Genomic DNA, 23,728 nt, shown 5'->3' with positions numbered 1-23,728 from the left:
AACATCAGAAAACAAGAATATGTGGCCTTAGAAGCTGAACCAGCAGGGGCTGGGGTGAGCAGAAAGCCAGGCTGTTAGCTGACTGCATACATACAGCCCTGGAAACGCACTGCCTTTTCTCTGTTGTAAAAAATCCCGTGGAAGCACAAATAAATGCATCTGTAGGAGCTACAAGTAAACCTCCTCCCAAGTCACACATCGAACAGCTTGCTATTTCAAATACAGATACACAGGCAATGGCCACCTGTGGTCTCATTAATTCTGCTAAAAATACAGCCAAGTCATTTGTAGCAGGAAGCACCTGACGTCCCCTTCTCCCACTCCAGCGCTCGCTCGCCCTTACCTCCGCATCTCCTCTGCTCGTTCTTACCAATAATGGGGATTTGCAGGGCAAGCCATGTCCCTTCTCGAAGCGCAGGAGCTTTCTGAAGCAATTTTGAAAAACAAGGCTTTAAAGGAGCTTTTTTTTTTCTCCAAATAGGACCCTGCACGCCATTCTACATCACTGCTACACAGGCTCCCATCTCAGTCTGTCTCATCCAGTCAAAAAGACAACATATGCATCATATCAAACTGTAATAAAACACTGGATTTTCTTTGGAGGCTTTTCACTTTTAATAAATAAGTGGCACAACAGTGACAAATCGGTGCATCAGGGGTCAAGAGACAAGGGTTAAGTTCCAGGTCTGATGTTCCTAGAGCAATTCTGAAAGACTGGTGCAATTTCTGAGGCTGACAGTAATGAATCGTACCTTCTCTGTTGTTACAGTGTCTTTGTATTGCTATAAAACAGATACCGAAGCACAAGGAGAACTGCCATAGATAAATACTGTGAATTACTAGCTGTGGATAAAGCAGGGATTTAATCCTCTTTAGTCCTTAGCTTTTGTGAACATTTGGTGTCTTATTTAGCTCCAGAAAACCACTGCTGTTGTAAAACTGACCTCTTCCTTGCAGGTTCCACTTTTGTTGGAAACAGCTTCTGTAGGAGAGCATAGGAACTAAATCAGAACCATAATCCTTCTGTTTTAATACCACCTTGCATGACTCAGCTGACAAATTAAGTAGTTGACCGCATTACTGCTCAGCAATTTGGAGAGTCATTTCATGCTCGACAGGAGAAAACCTTGCACAGACTAGCCATCCTCCGTCGAGTGGATGCGCAGGGAAATGAGACAGGATAACGAGCTCTGGGCTGGCCTCTGGTAACTGCTGCGCTGATCAGCCAGAATTCACTGCTGGGCAGAGTGCTTTCTGCAGTTACGTGTTTGCAGTTGGAGTTTTGCGGAACTTCAAGCAGAGCATTCCTTCCCTTCAGCTGCATCCCTTCTAAATGATCTTGGGCATGGTCTGGAGAAAAGATTTCACTGCAGGATTGAAGATTCCCCTTTATGTACATGTTCGCTGGGGATGCTCTTACAGCTTGGCAAAAGACTTCTTTAGATTTTCCGGGATGTACTTGAAATAAAAGGAGGAAAAAAAATAGTGAGTCTGCTGACTTTTATACCCACTTTCACCTTAACTCCACTGCCTGTTACATTTTCTTTCCAGTGGTTGGTAGTGAGGTACATTTCTGAAGCACTATAAAATTTTAAGATCTAAGCAGACACCCCAGCCACGTTGCCTGATGAATATCCCCGAGCAGTGCAAAGAGTCCGAGATGCCAGGAGCCCATTTAAGAATCCGTCCTCCCTTGGTGGAGAGCTTCCACGTAAGCCCAGTCCTTTGCACTGAAAGCTTGTGTTGGCATTTGCTCGTTGGATGGGGGTGGGGGGGTGGTTCACAGCATTACTGTGCTAGCAAAAACTTTAATGGAGGTATCATTATAACAGCAAAAAGTGAGTTGGCAAATTTAATTTATTTGCAGAGCTGCCATAAGCTATTTATAGATATTGCCACAATAGCATGCTGCTAGAGTTTACAACTGGAGGTTTTCCCAGAAAATCTGTACCACCAGCACTTCACAGGACAGCTAGTCCTCCCTCTTCTACCTGCCCAGCGGCATTTATCACATCTGGGGGTACGTTGGTGGTAGTCCCATGCTGCTTCAATATTTGCTCTCCAGAAAGTCGGGAGGGCCACCGCAGTAGCTTTGCTAAACATTTTGGGCATCTATCAGTTCCGATTGTTGCTCTCTTCTCCCCAAACCTCCAAACGAGGCAGGCACTGTCTGTGTTACCAACAGCAAACAGAGCAGCCCGGAGTGCTCAGCACTACGCAGCCGTTATCAGATCAAGAAGCTGAATGACCATGCTGTGACTAACGTAGAGACATAACCCCCTCATCCTTGAAATTTCTCTGTGGAAGAGAAATAAATGCAGAATTGCTTATAAAAGCCACCCTGTGGCACTTTTCATATTTTCATGGAGAATCCGGCTTCCTTCTCTCCAGATATTTAACTAACAGAATGCCTGGCAATTCCCCAGACACCTTCCAAAAGGGTTCTGCTCTACAACCCTATCTGAAACAGTCCATTTTTACAATATTATTTTCGCTTGCTCCAGCTAAAGCAAAGAGAGACACCTAGCAGTGCAGTACTGCTGCGGCAGGGACAACGTTTCTGGGGCTGGTTCCCACTTCCCGCTTGCTCAGGGAGGAGCCGTTAGCACCCTGAGCTGTATTTGCTGCCCAGGCAGCTGTTCCCCTCCCTGGGCAGAGTGTGCTCGGCCAGACCACGCGCGTGTGGCATTGGGAAGTGACTTACATGCCACGAGTGGTAACATATGCTCAAGTCCTTGACCAAAACATATGACCTCTCTCTGTTGCAGCTTCCCCTCTAGCAAATTCTTCGCGAGTAAGAGTTAATGCTGCCAGGGACAGAACGCTAAAGTTCAAAGCAAACACTGAAACATGTAGGCTAGTGTGACTGTGCTTTGGATGGTTGGGACAATTCTTAAATATTTTGCGTGGCTTCAGAAAGATCTCATCGGGTGGTGTCTGCTCACCACAGGTGCTCACAGTTTGGTGCTTGTAAATTCCTGTAACTGGAGCCATCAGCGCTTGTGGTAAGGACAATCACACTGGGCCTCTGCAGGTGCTCAGAAAGTAAAACCAAGAAAAACAGGGTGATACTGCCCCAGTACATCTCACAGCTGGAGTCCTCAGCCAGTCCGGAGCAGGGTGGCGAACACTACACACACTAACGAGGATGTGGGGACACCACAGATTTATACATGAGCACAGTGGTGGGGTATTTTCCTCTTCCTTTCTAACATACATTTGTCAGCTTTTTCAATCATCACTGCTGAGAGCTCAGCAGATGTTTGCTGAGAACTATCCACAAAGACTCCAAGAGCTCTTTCTGAGCCGTAATAGCTGGTGCAGAACCTATTGCTGTGTATGGTATATCTGGGGTTGTTTTTCTTCTGTGCTTTACCATGCGTTTACTGACACTGCATTTTATCACCCACTCATTTAGTGCCATGAGATCTTTCTGCAGCAGGTTTTGTTTTTAACTGCCTGGAGTAATTCTGTATCATCAACATCAGGTTGCTGCTGCTAAGGCAGCAGGATACGGGGAACAGGGCAGGATATGCAGTTTCACCAGAGCAGCCAGTGCTCAGCTGAGCCCAGGGAGCCCTTACGGTGCTCTGCCTCCGAGCTGCACAAACCAGAGGGGTTTGGGGGGTTCTTATCTGTAGCACATCGCAGCACAAGGCTCTGTTGGTCACAGGGCTGCCCGAAGTTGCTCTAAAGCACTTCTGAATCCCTGTGTATTGGAGAAGGGCAGGGCTGGGACATCGACCTGGACAAATTTGTCTCCCCAGTCTGCGTTATGTGGCTTGGCACCAGCCAAAGAGGTAGCACGGCAGAGAGCAGGCTGGGGGGTGCTTGGGGAACGGGCCTCACCCCCCGCACGGCCCCATCGGCTGCTAAAGACCGACATGGCTGGTGAGCGATACCCAGCAGCAGAGCTGCAAAGCACCGCAAATGCTCTGCTCGCTGTGAGTACCAGTCGTTGCTAGGAATACAAACAATCCTCCCACCCCTACGTAAACACATCAGACATTTGGTCTCTTGTTACCTTTGCTTTGACAGAGGTGCAAGGCCTGATGCAGGGTCCGTGTTAACATAATCTGGCTCATCATCCTGGCTTTCTATATTCAGAGTTGTTAATACAAGAAAGTACTGGTCAATAAGTGGGTTGATCTAAACACACATACACACAATATGCATACAGTGAATCCTGCCAATATTTTTAGCCTTCAGTGTCAACACGTTTCTGTGTCTGGGCTAAGAAACCCCATATCACAGTGTCAAGGTTTCCTTGAAGAGGCTTCAAAATGGTCTTAACAAATTTGCAAACGTTCTGCAAGCAGATACTTTGGACAGAGTTTTTCAGAGCCAAAAACATGGACTTAGAGTACGCAGAGAGTGCACAGACAGGATAACAAGAATCATTTTGCTTAGGCAGCTTCCACACCAGACACAGAAAACTCTTAAATATACACATATGCATTCACCAGCATCTCCCAGGCCAGGCTAGCCCATACGCTTCACAGGAAGCTCCCTGTTAGATTAAACTCTGTTGTTTAAAGGTTATCTTAAGAAATAATACCATTAATTACTGCAGGATATTCACAGTATTGACACTGGTGGCGCTGAATATACGTTGTACATTTCTTTGTCTTAGGGGATTACAGAACAAGGCTGAATCTGCATCAGGGATCCTTCAAAATTTAAGAGGATATAAGATGTGAACAGTGACATTCTTCTGTAGCAGCTTGCGGTCAGATCTCAGGCCTAGTCACTGGGAAGTACCAGAAACACCAGGTCCCCATCAGAGTAGATGCCAAAGTTCAACTGGAAGTGCATGTAGCAATTTGCACATGGCCTTAAATGTTTATCGTGGATGACTGGGGAAAAAACATCTCAGGACAGGGGTGATGTCTGCATCATCATGATGATCTATACTGGTCTAGCACAACAGACACCGTACCCATGAGCCCTGTCCATAAATAGTAAATAGCTACTGAGAACATACCTTCCACTTGCTTGAGTTTCCATATGTGTATCGTCGTGCTGTTCTCATAGTCTCCTGTGTCATCTGTGACTAAGAAAAGTTTGGACAGAATGATGCTAAACAGCAAGTGGACTAAAAATGGGGCTCTGTGAAACCCCCTCCTACCATCTCACCCAGTGATGGACACGTGACTGAGTTTCCAGCCAGGCGCATGGCTGTGGCTGTCCAGGCTGCAGCTGTCCTGCTGCAGGTCTCCTGATGCTGCCTCATCTATTTTCCAGTCCTGACCACGTGCCTTGGTTTTTGCAGGCTTGGATAGGGGTCAGAGTGGCTCCTGCTACTCCTGCCTCCTCTAATCACTCCATACAAAACTATTCAGGGGCAGGTGCAGGGTTTATCAGTGCAGAAAACATTGTGTTAATTCACCGAAGGAAACCAAACTGACTTCCTGTTTTAATAGCAACATCCCAGGACAGAAGTTCGAGGACCTTAAGCAGGGACTATGGTCCAACACCATGCTCCAGTGGCTCACTGGCTGCAGCCTTCTCAGGAAGTGATGAGAAATCAGTTGAGGCCTGAAACTACAGTAAATCTTGGCTCTAACAACACTGAAAGGACTAGAGACACAATGCAGAGATCAAAGCTCCTAGATTGCTCTAGAGATCTCCAAGTCAAAGGGATCGGCTCAGAGAAACTGACAGCTGATAAGGTCTCATTACTGTGTATTTTCCTACAGAAAGAGCAAACGTTCCAGGCCTGGTTTGTTCCACTTGTGCCTCTTACTGTGCCAGTCACCTGCATACAGGATTTCCCAGCATGGGGCTCATGGAAAGAGCTGGGTCTGTCTCTGTGAAGGAGTAATTTTTCTTTTAACTGAGCAGGTCTTGGTCCATGTCTGGACTTCTAGACACCCTTGTACAACACATATGAATCATGGCAGCAACACACTTACCCAGATCTGAGCTGTGAGATGCTCCAACAATGACATTTTGATAGGAAGAGGATTCCTCCTCTTTTTCTGGCAGAAAGAAGAAAGAAGGAAAAGGACTTAAGAAGTGTAGGTGATATAGGAAGTGCCTGCAGGGCTTTGGTATCACCTGCCTATAGGAAAGGGCTACTTATCACAACAAAACACACACATTAGCTAAAAAAGTGTTAGGTCTTCATGACAGGCTGTGCTGAACTACGGCTAGGGCATCTCTAGCATAGCCAAACTGGGCAAACTCTGCACCACTGAAATGATATCGCTGACTCCACTGACAGCTGGCTAAGCCTTGGTTTGCACAGTATTTTCTGAGTGATCTGAGACCTAGAAGCCAAGCTAGGAGTTCCTGAGAATAAAGGGTCTTTTCTTACAAATGGGAATAAAAAATAAGCAGAGTTACTAGCCCTAAAGCAGCTCCGAAGGTAAGCAGGAGGAGACCTGGCTCTAGAAAGTGGTAAATCTCCAGGCATGAAGTCCAGCTTAGCAGTCAGGGTAGGGCTTTCCTTCCTGGTGGGTGCTAAGCTGATGACTGTGGTGTTTTCTTGGGCTTATTCTCAGTTTCTGAGGAGGAACTGAGATATGGAGATGCAAAGAGACTTGCCCAAGGTTGCATGGGAAGTATGAGGCAGAGCGGAGACTTGATCCTGCCTCTGAGTTGCATGCTGGCGCTTTGCCCATGACACTCAACCACACAAACCACCCCCTGATTCCTCACCCAGAGCGAAGCCCCCCTCTGCAAGGCCAGGTTCTGGTCCGAGTTACACCCGCGACCACACAGTACACACAAAAGAGCTGCCAGCTTTTGAATGAGGCATCTGATGACACGGCTCTCCTGCAAAGGGAAACTGGATCCGCTGCCCTTCCAGCTCCGCTCCATCCCCACACCACCCCGGGTCCTCTCAGCTCTGCCCTTCAAACAAACGCTCCACCAAAGCGGTGAGGAGAAGTCACCACGCTAACGGCACTGCAACCCCCCTCCTCGTGTCCCTGCTATGCCGTTCCTGCCCTGTCTATCCGAACCGCCGGGGCTTGGGCACTGTCTCGCACTGCATGCGTGCGCGGTGCCTGCAGCAGCGAGGACAGGGCTCCCAGCAGACCCCGGCGCCACCAGTGCAAGGGCTGCTGGAGCTGGCACTGCCACACAGAGACATCTGCCACCCTCCTAAATCCCCGGCAGCGTGGTGCTCCTAAAGACACAAACCTAATAGCGTTTGGAGCCAATGTCTATTTAAAAGAAGAAGGAAAAAAACCAAGCGCTTTGGTATGCTGCTGGTTATTTCAGCTCTCTTGGGCAGTTAAACCACGTGACTAACTGCCAACGTGTTGCTACCTCAAAACTTACATCCACGGATGCCGAAAACGCAACCGAAGTCCCAACAGTTAATGTGGTCACGGCGCCTAAGCTGGAAAGGTTTTGCAGACGGGGTAAACGCAGCTGCTGCTGCCCAGCCTACTTCCACTTTCCTCCAAAGCCGGCCGAGCACCAGCGGGCAGACACACCGAGCTCACGGCCTCGGCTCATTCCAGCGACAGCGCAGGGAGACAGTCAGCGCAGCGTGATGAGGGTTCGGCTTCCCAAAAACACACCAGTCAGGAGGGGTGTGAGTCAGCCGAGCGCACTGCCCGCACCGGCGCTGTACTGACCACACACTGACACCACCTATAGTTACTTCCGCAGCTGCTACAAAAGCATCCAAATTGCTAAAGGATACAAGAACATCTTCATTTACTAGTCTCGTAAACCAGGAACACAAAATATTTGAAGGCCTCGCTTGGGTGAAAAGCTCTTGGAAGAGGACGCACCATTCCCGAGTGTCCATGCAGGACCCCGCAGGTCTGTAACCCCTGCTCACATCAACCACAGCTGGCAGGAACAGGCAAACGGCCCCGCTGACCCACTGCACTGTCGCAGCGATGGCCGTTAGCAGATGCCCGGGATGACAATTAGAAACGGAGTGAGAATAAAGAGTTTCTTGCAATCAGCAGCTTCCCAAGCCAGGGACGGCATTTGGACTGTCATGTTTGAAACCAGCTGATGGACTGATGCTCGCTGAACTCCCTGATCCCTTTCTGAACCCACCCACAGTGCCGGCCGTTGCCCCAGCCTGCACCACACACTTCCACCACGCAGCAAGGTGCAACCTGCTGCCCCAGACTTTCACTGTTAAATAAAGAACTAAAAGAAACACAAGGATACTGTCTCCTAAGATGGTCCCCCATGCTATCTCATACCACTTTGCTGTAGCTTTAGCACCTCTTTCTGTCACTGTCCTTTTGGCACACTAAGAGCAGAGCAGGATGTGACCGTGCGAGAGCGTGTGGGTTTGCACCACAAATCCCTCACTGCTTTTGCGCCCATTGCTTCTGTGTTGGTGGCCTTGGCAGCTACGACCCCAAGGGAGTTGCGGATGTCCTGGGCCAGCAGTGCCAGGTCCGTGGTGGGATCCCCTGTGCAGACCCCAGTGGGCACCCATGGCCCTGCTCTCGCTGAGCCCTGAGCACAGCCGCTGCTGGCAGATGGTGCATGAACATTGCCCTGAGATATGTCCTGGCTTTTCCAGGGCGCTTGCATTTCTCCCCCCAGTTTATGGCAGTTCTTCGCCCCTAATGCCCAGAGACACAGCTACCTTCCTTAACTAAAGCGCCTTTTTGACTCATGCTTGCTGCAGGCCACGCGGTAATAAAGCACAGATCTAGAAAAGGAAAACGTTGCAGGCACCCCAGAGTCCACAGGACAGCCTGACCGGCCAGGCCGGCTGCTGCAGGAGAAGCCAGGCTTGCCCGCATCACCACCTTACCGTTCGGTGGCGTGAGGAACTTCACGCAGTTGTAGTAATCGAAGGATATGGGGTCACTGCGAAAAGAAATACCTCCGTTAGCTCTGTCTGCACGGGGGCCGCCGTGGGCCCAACAGCGCGCCCCGCTCATGGCCGCGACACTCATGTCTCGGCTCCCCTTGCCCCCCTCTGGGGGCACGTGGCAGCCACTTTCTGCCCCCCTAGTCGTCCTTGGGGCGCGGGGGCTGGAGAACAAGCGACTTACACGTAGGTGGCATCCCCTTGCAGGCAGTCTTCTGCAAGGACAAACGGTTTGCCGTTAGGACACGGTAACATTGCATAACTTCAACCCCCAGCCACAAAACAGAGCCGGGCAAACGCTGCAGCTGCGGCAGCAGCAGATGTCCCCAGCAGCCAGAAATCCCCGGCAGGGCCCCAAAGCCCATCCGCCGGCAGAGCCGAGTGGTTTTGCTGGTGGGGTCAAGCGCGGGAGCCGAGCGCGGCCACAGGCAGCAGCTCCCAGCGCTGTCACTGGCCCGGAGAAAACCAGGACTCGCTGCTTCCCACAGATAGATCCTGGCCACTGATACGGAGATCAGGAACATCCTTCCCCGGTTTGGGAAGGACGAGCACGGCCTGGCATCCCCACCCTGCCGGGCCTGGCCTCTCTGGTGACCCCAAACGGATCAAAACCAAAGCTCTAGCTGCACTCAGCGGCAGGAGCGAAGCGTTCAGCCGCACTGGATCCGTGCCCCGCAGCAAAGCACAAGGGTCTTCCTCCTCCCGCTGCCCAACGCACTGCGCGTTTCAGCACTGACAGCAGCAGCCCCCGGAGGAAGGAGCCAGGCACAGGCGCCAAACGGCGTTATTATGGCAGAGGACGGCTCAGTGCACGACCCTGGGGATCTTAACAAACAGGAAACGGAGAAGATTTCATCAGCTCCCCGAGATGAGCGTCCCCCACTGAGCCTCGCTGCCGAGGACCTCGACCAGAACTGCCCTCTGAGATGCCCAAGCCGTAAAAGAAGGGTCCACAGGAAGGAGACGCTGCCTCCCTGCTCCCTTCCTACCCCTGGGGAAGCTCATTACTTTTGCAAAGTCCCTCGTGTGAGGGGTCCTGGGTGCCAGGGACCCCAAGCAGAGACTCTCCTGCCTCAAAGGATGTGGGTGCCCCATGGGGAAAGGGTGGGAGAAGAGCATGGCCCTGCTCTGGGGCAGGAGAAGGGTTGCAGCAAGGGCGAGGAGGCAGCGGACAGCAGGGCTGAACTCTGCCTCTCTTCTCTGATCCTTGCTGCAGTGGGGCAACACCGGCCATGCACAGACCCAGGATTTACGGGGTAGCACCAGACCCTCCACGCCGCGCTCCCTGCCAGGTGTTCCCTGACAGCCAGCCCTGCTCCCTGCCCGCGCAGGAGGGACTTCTCCTGGCTTCAGCAGCAGCGGCTCCTCCCAGCGCTTCGGCCCCTCAATACTCATCCCCGTTGCACGGTTGCAGCATTTACCTTTCAGGAAGTTCTGGTGGTACCTGGATTCAGCCCTGCTGCCTGGAAGAAGGCACAGGTTTACATTACAGAAGCCCTGGGACGAGTTAGATGATGGAGCCACCAAACGTTCTGACCTTAGCAGCTCTTCCTCCACGCAGCTCTTCGCTTCCATGGACCTGCCCAAGCTACCAAGCTCAGAGCAGCAGGCTGCTGGGTGGTCAAGCGCTCGCTGCCTAACTCACGCGTGGCAGAGCCGGGGGTCAGGCGGGCCATGGCCACCCCGGCACGGACCACAGGCGAGCCAGCCCTGTGCACGTGGCTCAGGGCTAGGGGGACAACCACTGGATTTTAAGGTCAAATCATGGCTAGTTCTTATCAGCTGCCCCCAGAGCCCCTGGGTAGATCAGCCACAAGTATAACGGGCAGGTGCTAATAACAGAAATTAATTTTATCATCATCCAGCTTGTTTCCAAGATAACTTCCCACCATGCCCTGCCCAGGATTTGGGTGCTGGTAGCAAACGAACATCCTCTCAGAGGCTCTGTTTTCCCAAAGCTGCTGGGAGCTCCCAGCTGTCTGCAGCATAAATGAGCAGAGATTTGCAATGTTCCCATTTCTGAATTTTGCATTAGGTGCTTCCCCCGGTCCTGTGTAGACTGATAGAGCTTTAAATAGATGGCCATCTTGGCAGAAATACTTACCACTTCCAATACGACGTGCGGTACTGAGTTCCTCATTGGTTTTCCTGAAAGAGAGAAATGTGCTACATGCTTCTGCAGATGCTGCTGTGCATCTGCTCATAGCTTGGACTCGCAGCAAAAGGGAGCTAAAAGCCCAAGTCTGATCAAACTGTCTCAGATATTACAAACTACAGCAATGACTCAGCAAGGAGGCTGCTCCATGGAGCTCCCTGAGAGTTTATAACACACCAAGCAGTGGGACCTGAAGAGTTTTGTACAAAACCCCAAGATGGGAATAACTATGCCTGGATATTGCAGCAGGGTTATTTTTGCCATGTATTTCCTGGGGTTTTAATAAGGGGGAGAACGAGATTTCTCATGTCAAACTGGTTATAAGCAAAGAACACCAGTTCCTTTTTCATGTGCCTGTTGTGTACAGTGACAGCTCATTTCCTTGCTTCTGATTTAAATAGTTAGAATCAGTAGAATTCAGTTAGACTGAAGAAAATCCAGAAAAAGACTAAAACCACTATGGACTGGCAATAAATTCAGTATAGCCCAAGCCAGATCTATAGGACTCAGAACCCAATCCCAAATCCTGAACATACCCATATTTTGGGTAAACTTCACCCAACCTTGGCTCTCTAGCTAGGTTTTGTTTTGCTCTTCTACCTACCTTGTCACTGGCAAGTTTTCTGGTTCCTTAGTTTGTTCTAGCCTTCTCGTTGTAGCTAGCGCTAAGAACAAAACCAGATGTTAGGATTACAGCAGCAGCAGATGTTTTGAAGTGAACATTGAGCATCAAACCTACACGATTTCCAGGTACTGGCAAGCATTTATCTAGGGCACAGTGAAATAGCTTCTAAATAAATCCTCAAAAGTGTACGATGGGCCAAGACAGGAAGCAAATAGAAAAAAAGATTGCATCTATAAGGACAGCAGAGCTAGCAAACACACATCAGAGGAAGCTACAGTCCTAATTGCTATCTTATTTCCTAATCTGCCCCAAACTTGCTTCATTTGGTGGCCTCTTCTATGCTTCAACACCCTTCCCTTAAAATTACAGATGCGCCACTAGTGCACGAGCTTTGGTTGTAGCTGCCGTCCTCCCTCGGGGGAGCTGAAGCAAAGCCCCGCGGGCGGGCACGGGGCTCGGCCCCGTCGGGCGCCGCTGCGGAGGCAGCGGGAAGGCAGCGGTCCCGCACGGCTGGACTGGAGATGGTGACATTTGCCACCCACCCCGTTAGCAGCTTGCTTCAGGATAAAAATTAAAGGTCAGCGTGTAACCAAATTTGCGGCAGGAAACAGTAAGAGGGCGATGATAAATGAGTCACACTTATCAATTCAGGTTCGTCCCACACTGCCGTTTTCACAGTGCGAGCAGAGGGTTTTGAACAGCCCAAGTTAATAAGCTGCCACGTTTCAATGACACCGGTTTGGTGACTTGTTTTCAATGCAAAGGTAATTTTTTTAGCATTAGGAATTCACATCCCCAGCAGGATCTAAGGCTGCTTTGAAAACCTCAGTCTTGTGCCGTTGGACAGCCTGGTTTTGAGGTCACCTTTTTATTTTTAGAGCAATATTTGCCATTCTGTGCACTGCAGGCTTCTGACACGAAAAGAGAGGCGCACCGGCGCGCCGCAGCCTGCCAAGGGGCCCTTAGGCAGCAACGCCGGCGTCACCCGCACGCCTCGAGGGGCACACGGCCGTCATACTCACTGGAACGGGATCGAATCACCTCAAACCTCTGCTGGTTTTCAAGCCTGAAAAAAAAAAAAAAAAGAAAAAAAGAGAGGAACAAGGCCAGCTGGATTTGGGGGCATACAGCAAGGAAAATAGATGCAGGAGACTCCCTCTTTGGTAAGCAGATGGAAGCACAGCGCTGAGCTGAGCTTAGTATCGCTCAGCGTGTCATGCAAGGACCTGAACAAACTGGGAGCAGCTTCCCTGCTCTTTTCCTTGCTGTATTGCCTGAGGTGATGCATAGAGGTCTTCTCCTTTTCAGTCTCGCTTTGGCCTCCTCTTCTGCCCTTTAACATATGGATCGTTGGCAGAGCAGCCTACATCAGCTAAGGGAAGGACCGGGGATGAGGAAAACATCATTTCATTTGTTAGGGTTAATTCCTACTCTGACACTTTATGCACCAATTAAGCTGTATGTAAATTAAAGTGCCCACAGACTGGTGGCTCACTTCCAAAATTACCAAAGGCAAATTCATAGGGCCCAGAAGCAAATTCAAGTACTTCCTGAACTTGGGGTGTAACTCAGTTGTCTTGGAAGGCCAGCATCCCATTTTCACCCAGAAAAAGCTGGGTGTTAACCTTTGAAATGGCTTCAAACCCTACTGCCTCACCTCAGCTGTTATCCCTTCTGCTCCCAGGATCCCTTAATATTAATGTGAAATAATATACACCATCAATAATCCTTTTTACTCTTTAGTTAGCACACGAGAGCTGCTCTCCAGAGCACAACGGGATTCGGCTTCTGTTCAACTGCGGCTGGATATAAGCACTTGTTAGATCTAATTTTGGGACCTTGGAAGTGTCTCTGTTCTTTTCCCCCTTTATTCTGGTCACTGCTCTTTCTCAGGCTGGTGCTGACGGCGTAGGGCTGGTGGGGAGGTGAGGCGTCAGTCAAAGGACTTAACTGCGAAGTCTGCAAACACATATAGCTAGATCACGTTGCTTGCACAAAGCTGACACTAAAACAAAACTTATCTAGGAAAAGAGCGCACAATATGATGAGCCTGAAGTGGAACGACCTAACCCAGATATAAACTTCGACAAGTCAAGACGTTTTGGTGGTAGCCCGCAGGGGGACGGAGCCTGGGCTGGCTTTTCCATCAGCGTGCAGCAGACCACCCCGCAGCCCTCCGCGCATTCGCTGTCGAGCGGGGCCGAAGCAAACACCGCCGGCCCTACAGAGGCCTTTGCAGAGCCCTTCTGCACCACATTAGCTCCATTGTCAAAGGTTAAAAGCCACCTTTTCTTTTTTCTTTATATCATATTAGCTGCGGTTTGTCTGTTACTGAAGGAAATAAGGGGGGCTGTATGTGTGTGCGTGTGTACAATGATATTTCCTTAGCTGCTCGTGCTGCAGGCTTGGTGGTTGACTCCGGCACATGTTCTAACTAGCACCAGCCGAACGCAGGATTTTGTTTGCGAAGTTATGAGCCTCTCTACCTTACCTTGGTATGCGATGGCACAAGATAAGAATTTGCCCTTCCTCTTTTCCAGAGCTTTTTCAACCTAATTAGTGACTCACAGGCCTCAGTTTCAGAGCTCCAGTCTCCTTTCGGATTACTCTTTTTAAAGGCATTACCACTTTATCAGAGTCTCTGGTCTATTCTACATCTAGGGTGTGTTTTCCTTCACACCTGCAGCACAAGATGCTGGGATTTAAAAAAAAAAAAAAAACCTCCAGATGGCTGTTCCCTGTTTCAGCTAGGATGTGCCTGGCTGGCAGATGTCGGGAGCGCGTGGACCTGTGAGCGGCCTTCGCCTGGCTCTGGCCGGGATAACAGCCCTGGGCGAGCCGGTTTTGGAGAAGTGTGGTTGTGAAAGGCAACTTACTGACTCCTCCGTCCGCTCTGCTGCTTTTCTCGCTTAGTAGCTGAAAGAAAATTAAAAAAAAACTCTTAGAAAAGGGCGACTCTGGAGTTAAAGACCAGAGAGGGACAGACCAGTACAACACGGTCACAGCAGCTCTCCGGCCGGCAGCGCGGGAAGAGCGGGGGCAGAGAGCAGCACTTGTGATGGGTTTTTGACCCGAACACCCACGGAAATGGCCATGCAGCCTTGCCGGAGCAGGGTCACAAGTGCCAGACTTGGCTTCAGAGGTGCCCACACCCCTGCTGGGACCCCCTGGGGCGACACAGGGGTCAGACGGGAGCTGCTTCTGGTTAAATCACTGCAGCCCCAGCTGAGAAGCCTCCCCGGAGCTGGACGCTTCCCGGCCACCCCTCGACCCTGGGGAAACTCCCCGTCTTCGCGGAGCGGCGCGCGGGGCCCCCCGCCTGCCCCCGGCCCTCGCCCAGCGCGAGCGGGCGCCTTACCGGAGAGCTGGCACCTCACGCAGACGCCCACGGCGGCCCCCAGCAGCATCAGCCAGGCGGCCGCCCACAGCACCTCCGCCTGCGCCATGGCCCGGCCGGCGTCCAGCCTGAAACACAGCCGCCGAGAGGGAAACCCCTGAGCCCCCCGGCCCCATCCGCCGCCCCCCAGCCGCGCTGCCGTCATTTCCAGCAGATAATTCCTCAATATCGGGGAGAGGCGGCAGGAAGGGAGGCACAGCTGATGTGCTTCGAAGCACTCAAAGCTGGGAAGATTCGTACCAGGCGCTCCAGCTAGTTCCCTGCAGCACATTTAGCTTGTAATTACTCTAAATGCTAAATTCCCAACACTTGTTTCCGCTCCGAGCTGGCTCGGACGCTTTGCCTCCTTTCCGCGACAGACCCGGCTGCAGGCTGCAGCAAGCGGTCCTGGACAAGCAGCACGAACCTGCTGGCTCGTCTTCCTTTAAAACACAGAGCGCGCTATAAATGTCGCAGAAAACCCGGGCTGCCAGGACTTCAGCCATTTCCCAAGGCCCCATTTTCTTCACCTACGGATGTTTTTCCTAATTTTCACCTCTGGCCCCTAGCAACAGAGATGCTACGAGCTGCCAAAGACCAGAACGTCACTGCCCCGACCGGTGGGCAGCTTTTTCCAGGGGTGCACCGTCCCGGCTGCTGCCCCGTCTCCGGACGGCGAGGGCACGGGAAGAGGCACGTATCCCCCTTTCCGCATGGGACAATCGCTCGGACAAAGCGTTTTCCTCCCGCGGCCGGCAGCAAGGGAGCTCCAAGGAGCGGCCGGACCCCACGAGCTTCAGCATCGGCCTCCTCTAGAGGAGCATCGACACCATCCGACTCCCCAAAGCTGCTTTAAGCCCGGGACGGTGGCAATGGCGCTTGGAGACCACCCTCGCTGCTCGCTCGCACGCGCGCAGGGGCTGCTGCCGGCCTCTCGGAGGTCGCCGGCGCCCTCTCACAGCGCCCGAGCGAGCCGTCGGCACCGCAAAGTCCCCAACGGTGCCGTGACTGACGTGCCGCCTCGGCCGCAGCCCAGATTTTTTAAAAAAGGGGAAGCTCGGCCAGAACAGCGCGTTTCCTCACCCGATTTTACCTCAGCCCCGCGCCGGCCTGGGAGCCGCGAGCTGCGGATCCCCTCCGAGGGTCCGCAGGAGGCGACCGAGGGGCGCCGGCCCGGCGCCAGCGGCCAAAATCCACTCCACGAAGCTCCGTACCGCTGCTGCCGGTTTGGGGTTCTTGTTCCGCCGCCAAGGAAAGGCCGCGTTTCTGGGGGCGCCGGTCACGTAGCCGGCAGAGCCCGGGGCCCCCCCGTCTGCGGAAACCCGAATGGGATCAGCGCCAGGGCTGCCGCACAGGGCCCGGCCCTCTCCCGCCTCATCCGGCGCCTCCGGCTTGGCGGCGCGAGCGCAACGCCAGGCTGAAGGGCGTCACTCGCGTCCAGCCCGCGCGCGAGCCCCTGAAAGTACGTTTTCACTACAAAACCTCCTCCCCCGAGGCATGAAACATTTCACCGCCGCAGTACTGAAAACATCTCGTGAGGCTCCAGGGCTCACTGTCGCTCCGAGGAGCTCGCCTCGCTCCGAGGAGCTCACCTCGGACGCGTGATAAGGCCACGTCGTGCTACAAGCGCCTCCCTAAGGGAAAAGCAGGTTTCATTTCCCAAATAAAAATCGAAAACCTTAGCTCAGAGGGATTAGAAACCAAAGATCACACTCTATCCCAAACCTCTCCCTGCTCACACATCACCGGGGTCGGGGACGCCACGGGACCATGCGGTGCCGGCTCGCCCCGGGCAGCGGAGGCGGCACATGTGCAGCCGCCCGGGAGCTGTCGACGGAGCCGGGACACGTGCTGCTGGCCGCGCGCACGGAAGGTATTCAGGGGGCTGAACGCGCCCCCGGCAGAGGAGACGGGCTTCAGGCCCTGCTGGACACCTCGGCCACGAGGTCCGAGGCCCGGAGACGGGCGTACAGGGTAAACACCTTCCTGACGGGGCTGGCTTTCCCGACACCGAAATCAAACAGAGGAAAAAACAGCTTCTACGTAGTTTCAGATCTTCAAGAGTGCAATTCAGAGAGTGTCGAAATAGCCTGCGCTGTTTATAAACGTCTCTGTTCTCCTTTTTTCAAAGCTTTTTTTTTTTCTTCTTGTTGCACCAGCTGAGGTTTCTCCCGGCACGAGGAAGCCGATGCCGGCGACGGCTCATGCATTTCCCCGGCGGGCTCGCGCCAACGAGAGCGAGCACGGCCCCGGCAGCCCCGGGAACGGGACGTCCCGTAGCCGGCTGCAGGCTGGATAAAGCAGACGTTCCTGTAACGCGAAATCACTCCTGGTGGGGGAAAGCCTGCCTTTGCCAACGGGATATTTCTCCAAACACAGGGTGGTTTTTTCCATGCCCTCAAATATTTTTAGAAAGCAAAAGGAGAGATTTTCTTTGTAATGGGAAGAACTAGAGAACTTGCAAAAGATCATCCAGGCTATACGTGCTAGGTCCTTTCATCCAGGCTGCTCTTGTGGAAGGTTTCTAGTCCTAAATTAAGGGTTTAATCTGACAGTGAGATTCCAGATAGTCCCCAGTAAAAGGGCGCACTATAAAAGTCAAGGGAATGGAGCGTCTATTTTACGAGTGGAGACTGAAAGGTCTTGGGTTTAAGTCTACTGAAGTGGAGCGTGAGAGTACTTTAACGTGCTTTATCCCTGTATCTGAGAGAGAAGTACCAAAGTGACAAGAGCTATTTAAATTTAAAGGACACACTGGCATAAAAATGAGTGGCTATAAACTGAATATTGATATGCACAGGCTAGAAATAAAATTTCTAATCACCACAGGGGTGGAAATTCTGGAACAGCTTTCCAACAGTAGGAAAAAGGGCAAAAACTTACTTTAAAAACTTAAGTACTTAAAAAAAATATATACTTGAGATTTACTTAAATTTGTTGCTGAAAATCTAAAAGGGTGAAGAATGTGTTGGTGTGGCCATCTGTGATAACGGCCATTTTTCTGCAAGACCATTTCTAGCGAAGTCATCCTAATGAAGTCTTGCAGATGTCAAGCCCGCCCTGCAAGTTTACACTGCAAGATAAAGACTGAAATTGCTATTTTAGGTCAGGTTTTAAACCTACTAGTAAAAATGTCCAAGAGGCAAATATAAAACCATCTTCCCCTCTCCCCTTTAGAAAGCCGTTTTCATGGCCTGCACTCATTTGCAATAAATTAAAACTAATTCAGACTGATTGGATGAGTCACTGGAATGAAACATAACGGGAGAGTTTATTAAAAGCTCACTGTACAAAATTTAGCATAGGGACTTATTGAACTGATGCAATATTCAGCTTGACTCAGTGCCTCTAACATTTCTAAGAAAAGAAACACTACTTTTTGCTTGTCCACGTTGCACAGATTTCCACAGAAAGTCTAATCAGTTTAGAAATTAAAGTGTCAGAGCAAAGGAAGCTCCTGTGGTTGGAACCACTTCAATGACCAGTTTTGAACCTTCAGAAGGGCTCCTTTCCAGAGCTCTGCAAGTCCCTTTTCCTACCAGATCTTATGCCAGTGTAAATTTTCTTAGGAAAGCTGCAATAGTATAGATAAGGTCTGTTTTTATACAGATATTCAAGTACAGTATACTCTACTTTATGCCAGGGGAGCAGTAGGTGCATTCCAGCCGCACACAGGACAAGAGAGAAAATTGGAGTTCATAAATCAAAGCTTTCTCATAGACCATCAATTTGTAAAACGCTTCAAAAACCTAGCTGGAGAATACAATGCAAAATCCTAATCATAATATGCATGTCAACAAGAGGAAATAATTCATGGAAATATCTTAAAATTGTCCTTAACTTCCCTTGTTTCAGGCAGTATCAGAGCCATGCAGCGTATTTCGCCATCGCTGCCAAGTCTGGGGCAGACTCCACATTAGGAATTGCAGATATAGACAATGCATACATATATAAACATCATATTTAGTCCAGGGCAGTGAAAATGAACCAAAATCACACAAGATTATCCCGTAGTTATCACCAGTTTTGCTAGAGTTTCTACCTCACAGGCCATGTTATACTGAATGTTGAGCAAAGGGAAAAGCAATGCAGATACAATGCACCTTATTCCATCCAGGATTAAGGATTTCAAGCACTCACATGCAGTAAAGTAGATGCATTCATACACAGGATGCTAATCAAGCCTGAAACTGGGGGCAAACCAGGCAGGTGTAAGGAGAAGTTCGCTCTCTTAGGACTGGGCCTTGGAGGGGGAAACGCGGAGGCTGCGGCGCTCCCAGAAGACCAGTTTTGAGATGAGGGCAGCTCCTCACAGACTGTCTGTTGTATGGGGACCCCAAAACTTCCAGAATATTTTAGGGGATGTAAATGTAGAAAAATTGTAATAAAATAAAAAATAAAATTAAAAAAGCGCCATTATCTAATCAGCAGATTGGGTGGGGAGATGTAAAAAAAAGTCATTAAAAGTGCAATCTAGATGGCAGTGGCTTTCATCGCAGGTTCCAAACAGGCATAAAATGCTGCAGAGAAGGTATATTTGGGTCATTTCATACCTTGGAGCTTGGCAGGTGATGGTCTTCTTCATCCCCAGCAGTAGCTAAGAGAAGCACCATCCAGCCGCATTGTTTTGCAGAAGGCTTTTGCAGGGATGACCCCAAGCCCTCTGCGAAAGGGTTGCTGAGCTCCAGCCTAGTCCCTGGAAGCCCAGCAAAATCAGCGGGCCGACCTGCCTGCTGCCCAAAGATGCACGGTGACCCCGTCCCCCTCGGACGCCTTCCTCTCCCCATCCCCTCCGGTGCCCCTCTTACCTGCAGCATCAGCTGCTCTCGCCCGGCTGCCCCATCTCCTCGCTCAGCTCACGGCCGCAGCCACCAATGCCGGAGCCGGTTCCTCTGGGGGATCGTAAACCAGTTCTGGTTTCCTGTCACCATCTGAATCACCGTCCCCAACATCCGCCGCTCGCCTGGTCAGCCCCTCGCTGGCTGACGAGGGGCCGGCCGCCAGCGCCGACACCAGGGCGCCCCAGCAGCCTCTTGCAGCAGCGTTGCGCTTTAGCTGCCGGGGGGAGAGGAAGAGCCGGCGACCGCGGGGAAGGCTGCCCAGCGCCAGAGCCTGTCGCCAAGCGGCCCCGGAGTTTCGAGGTTTGGCTGGGGTCCCTGCAAAGACCAACGCCAGCAACGAGTTTCCTTTCAGCAAACGGCCTCAGCAGGAGTTCACTTTGCACCAAGTGCTGGGTGTGCACGCGGGGAGCAGCAGATGCTGCCTGAAACCCCTCCGAGCAGATAAAGAAAAAAGGAAGCACTTTCTTTGTTTCTACAGAGGAAGAGAAAGACTCAAAGACGCAGCCACCAACCTGAGGTCACCGCTGCTAACGGCAGAGTCTGGAGCTGAACCAAGATCCGTTACTGTCCGGAGCTGTAAGCACAAAAACATCGCCTGTGCTTCAGCACTGATTTTTTGCAGATACCAGACACAATTTCACTGTGCTCTTAAAAAGTGGCTCCTGAATTTTCCTTTGCATTTGAATAGAATAGCAAGGCTTTATGAATAACGGTGGATTTATTTACTGGCTTAAAGCCCTAATGTGGCACATGAGAGCTGTATCCTGCTCTAGGAATAGGAAACGTCTGCACATGCATACAACAGTCCCACGTGTTTATAGCTATCAGAGTGGAAGGGACAGCTACGCACACGGTTCAGAGCTGCGGAGAAAAAGACATTTCATGCTGCTGCTCATTAAGCAAGGAAGAGTCCACCACACCTCTCTTACATACAGCCCCGTAAATTATTCAGTAAAGGGAACAGATTTTTGTTATATTTAATATAGTTGGGGCATTCTCAAGCTATCACAACAGCTTGACCAGTCAGCTGCATCCATCTCTCTCATCAGGTAGGTGGCATTTTTCTATCCTAAAAACAATTAAAAAAGACAATTATTCACAACATTTGCAACTGAGAACTTTGCTATCAAGCTTTCAGAGGAAACGTCACTCTGTTAACAGAGTTAACCAATGTTTGTGCATATGCAAATATATTTAAACATTACCTATTCCAACTCTAACCTGGGGATCAGAGATAATTGCTTTCATGCTCCTTCCAGACTGGTTCCCACACAACTTCCAGGTGTGGAGGGCTATCTTGAAATCAGCACATATATTCCACACCAGAGCCTGGAAGAGCAAGGCCCTGCTTTGAGTGTGCTTGTATGGCTTATGGCTGGTCTCTCTGGAAGGGATACTACCTAACCTGAAATGCATTTCTGACTGCCGATACAGCTGTTGGAGTACTGGCATATCTAGCAGAGGTCTTAGCTATGAAGCACTTTGTTAGGTGCTTTCTAGCAGTTCTTTTTAACCTATTTGAACTTAAGCTGGTGATAGAATGATGATAGAAGATTTGCAAAAAAGTTGTTTAGAGCAGAACTGTTGCTCTGAACACGTTGGAGATGATTACAGTTTGTCTTTTTTTGTTTCAGAAAAAATCTATTATTTTATTAGGGACAGTCAATGGTAAAAAAAGTACCATTTACATGCATACGGCTTCTCTGATTTGTCTTACAGCTCCATAGATGACTCATTGCCTCGATATGGAAGTTACCACCGTTGGCAATGGTTGTAGCAAATGCACCTTGTGTTAGTCACCTAATTGCTCCTGGAGCACAACACGTGTGATGGTCCCAGCTCTCGAGAACAGGTAAGAACTGTTACCGTGCCCAACAGTTACCAAGGATTACAGACCACACAAAGCAGGGCTCACCTGGAGGACGTCGCAGCAGCTCTCTGGTAGAGCGATGCCCTCAAAGGCATCAGTCCCTTTGAAAGACTGACCACCTTGGTGCTTAACTTTGATCAGAACGTAATTACTGCAGTAATACAGACAGTCGTATAGACACCGTTATATCATTATATTGTAGCATCATTATATTTCTCAGAAGAAAGGCTTGATTTACCTATTCAGCATCCCAAGGGTCAGAACATAGCCCCTACTCCAAGCAGTTACCAACACAACCAAAACTCTGCTTTTTGCGAGGCAAGAGCAGACCTTCTCCCTGGTTGCAGTGCAGGCAGCAACCCTTCGGCATCACATTCAGCTTGCGTGCCAGGCTCTACACTGTGTCTATCCTCTCCTGTAATCCCTGTGCTTCATCTAGGCTTACTGCCAGAAACCATTTGTGGTCCAATGAAAGGTCAAAGACACTGAAGCACCATGCTTTTATTTTCCTACTGCAGTAAGTTACATAAAACACCTCATCACAATTCCATCTTTCTTCATCCTTTTTGAAAGCTTATCCATTTCAGCCTTTCCTACTCAGCAAAGGCAGAACACTTGTTCCTTTAGCCAGTTTTACCAGTTAACTGGACTTTCTCCCCCCCCATGATGCCTAGTTAACCAAACATAGAAAGATCTCCCAAGGCCCAGACAGGCTGGGGAAAGTCAGCTTCTCCCCCCCCCCCAGTTTACCCACTGTGAGTGAGAGCACCAGGCTCAAAGGCCCTTTGGGGCCACATTACATCCTTTTAGATAAAGGTGGGGTCTGATCAAAGACCAGCTGCATTCCCTTAAACCAGATGTTATAACTAACGCTGATCACACATTCTCAGTGAAACAATGATTAGAAAACAATGAATCATCAAAATCTGACCAATCCACAGCAAAACACCCCCTGTGGGAAGCTTTGAGGAAAGGTTTCCGAGCTCCCATGGGCTCTTTCTCCCAGAGCTGACAAACTGGGTGAGTGAAGCATCGCCTGCTTTGCGGGAGACCAGCATTGCTGGAGTAAACTTTGGGACTAGAATAACCATGTGTCTCATCCCAGCTACTAGCTACTTGAGTTTTGCCAAATACCCATGAAAGCTTTAATGAAAAGCTTTGCCTTAGAAGAAATTTTTTGACAAACTTAAGTAGTGCACGCCATATTTCCGTAAAGGACAAGCAACAGCTTTCCTCTTAGGTAGAGCTGCACGAACGTTTCCCCAGCAGAAGAGGAAGCGCCACCTCCCTCCCTGCCCCAGCTGCACGCCCTGCTGCAAATCTCGTCTTATCGTGGTGAAAGTGAAAGCCACTGCGTTACAGCTGAAGATACATTATGCTACCACCCAGTGGAAAGAAAGCTCACGGCTAATATTTCTATGCGCTTTGCAAAAAATTGGCCAAATAAGATTTACAAAGACTAATCCTGTACCTCCCCATGTTGCTATAATGCCTCTTCCCATTCTTATCCTTCCTAGTTCATCCTTGCAGGCAAAATAATTCTTAAATTTGAACACAAGAAAACTAGAAGGCTTGAAGGCTTTTATTTGATTTTTATACAGCAGTACAAATTATACAGATTCATTACAGTACAGATTTTGCAGGGGTTTATAGAGGTACTTAGTGATTTTTGGTTTATTTCAAATAAAGAGGCAGATCTTGGGAGCGCGGTGGCGTGAACAAAACAACCTCTTAGTAGGAAGCGAATCCCTACGTGCTGCGCACTAACCTGGCTGAAACCTACTCGGAGGAAAGAAGTTGGCACAACTACAGGCAGCATTCCCAGAGCTCACGTATCCAAAACAGCAACCCTGGGACACTCTACAGCTTTATGCGAGAACTTGTGAGTTTACAGGTAAGCAGATTGTTTCTGTAACGGTGCTGCAGATCCTTAAAGCCCGTGGACGCACTTTGCTCCAAAGGGGACAGAAGGGAGGAAAGCCAATGTTAAAATTAACTTGCTGTTGAGCAAGCAAGGTTATGTAACAGAGTCGTTTCAGCTATGTAAAAGGAAAC

General features: G+C 50.3%; 1 protein-coding gene across 1 annotated transcript; it reads right to left on the bottom strand.

The window, feature by feature from the left end:
* Positions 1–572: 572 nt before the first annotated feature.
* LAT2 (linker for activation of T cells family member 2) lies at positions 573–20,276 on the bottom strand. Its single transcript, XM_026063709.1, has 13 exons — positions 19,771–20,276; positions 14,945–15,051; positions 14,463–14,502; positions 12,609–12,652; positions 11,566–11,626; positions 10,911–10,954; positions 10,228–10,269; positions 8,991–9,021; positions 8,747–8,802; positions 5,916–5,981; positions 4,985–5,053; positions 4,025–4,097; positions 573–1,458 (listed from the first exon to the last, which is right to left on the bottom strand). Exons 2-13 carry the CDS (start codon positions 15,030–15,032, stop codon positions 1,440–1,442), a joined length of 633 nt encoding a protein of 210 aa, XP_025919494.1. The 5' UTR covers positions 15,033–15,051; positions 19,771–20,276; the 3' UTR covers positions 573–1,439.
* Between the last annotated feature and the right edge of the window lie 3,452 nt (positions 20,277–23,728).

This window comes from Apteryx rowi, unplaced genomic scaffold (genome assembly GCF_003343035.1).
Source record: "Apteryx rowi isolate R43461 unplaced genomic scaffold, aptRow1 scaffold_20, whole genome shotgun sequence".
Taxonomy (NCBI): Eukaryota; Metazoa; Chordata; class Aves; order Apterygiformes; family Apterygidae; genus Apteryx; species Apteryx rowi.
This window is presented reverse-complemented; position numbering and strand designations above follow the sequence as displayed.

Bases quoted from the DNA above. Each gene is read 5' to 3' on its own strand.
- LAT2 (XM_026063709.1), bottom strand. From the start codon at position 15,032: ATGGCGCAGGCGGAGGTGCTGTGGGCGGCCGCCTGGCTGATGCTGCTG. The intron at 14,503-14,944 runs GTAAGGCGCCCG...ATTTTCTTTCAG, and splicing joins CGTGAGGTGCCAGCTCTCCG to CTACTAAGCGAGAAAAGCAG. The intron at 5,054-5,915 runs GTAAGTGTGTTG...AACTTTTCTTAG, and splicing joins ATCTCACAGCTCAGATCTGG to TCACAGATGACACAGGAGAC.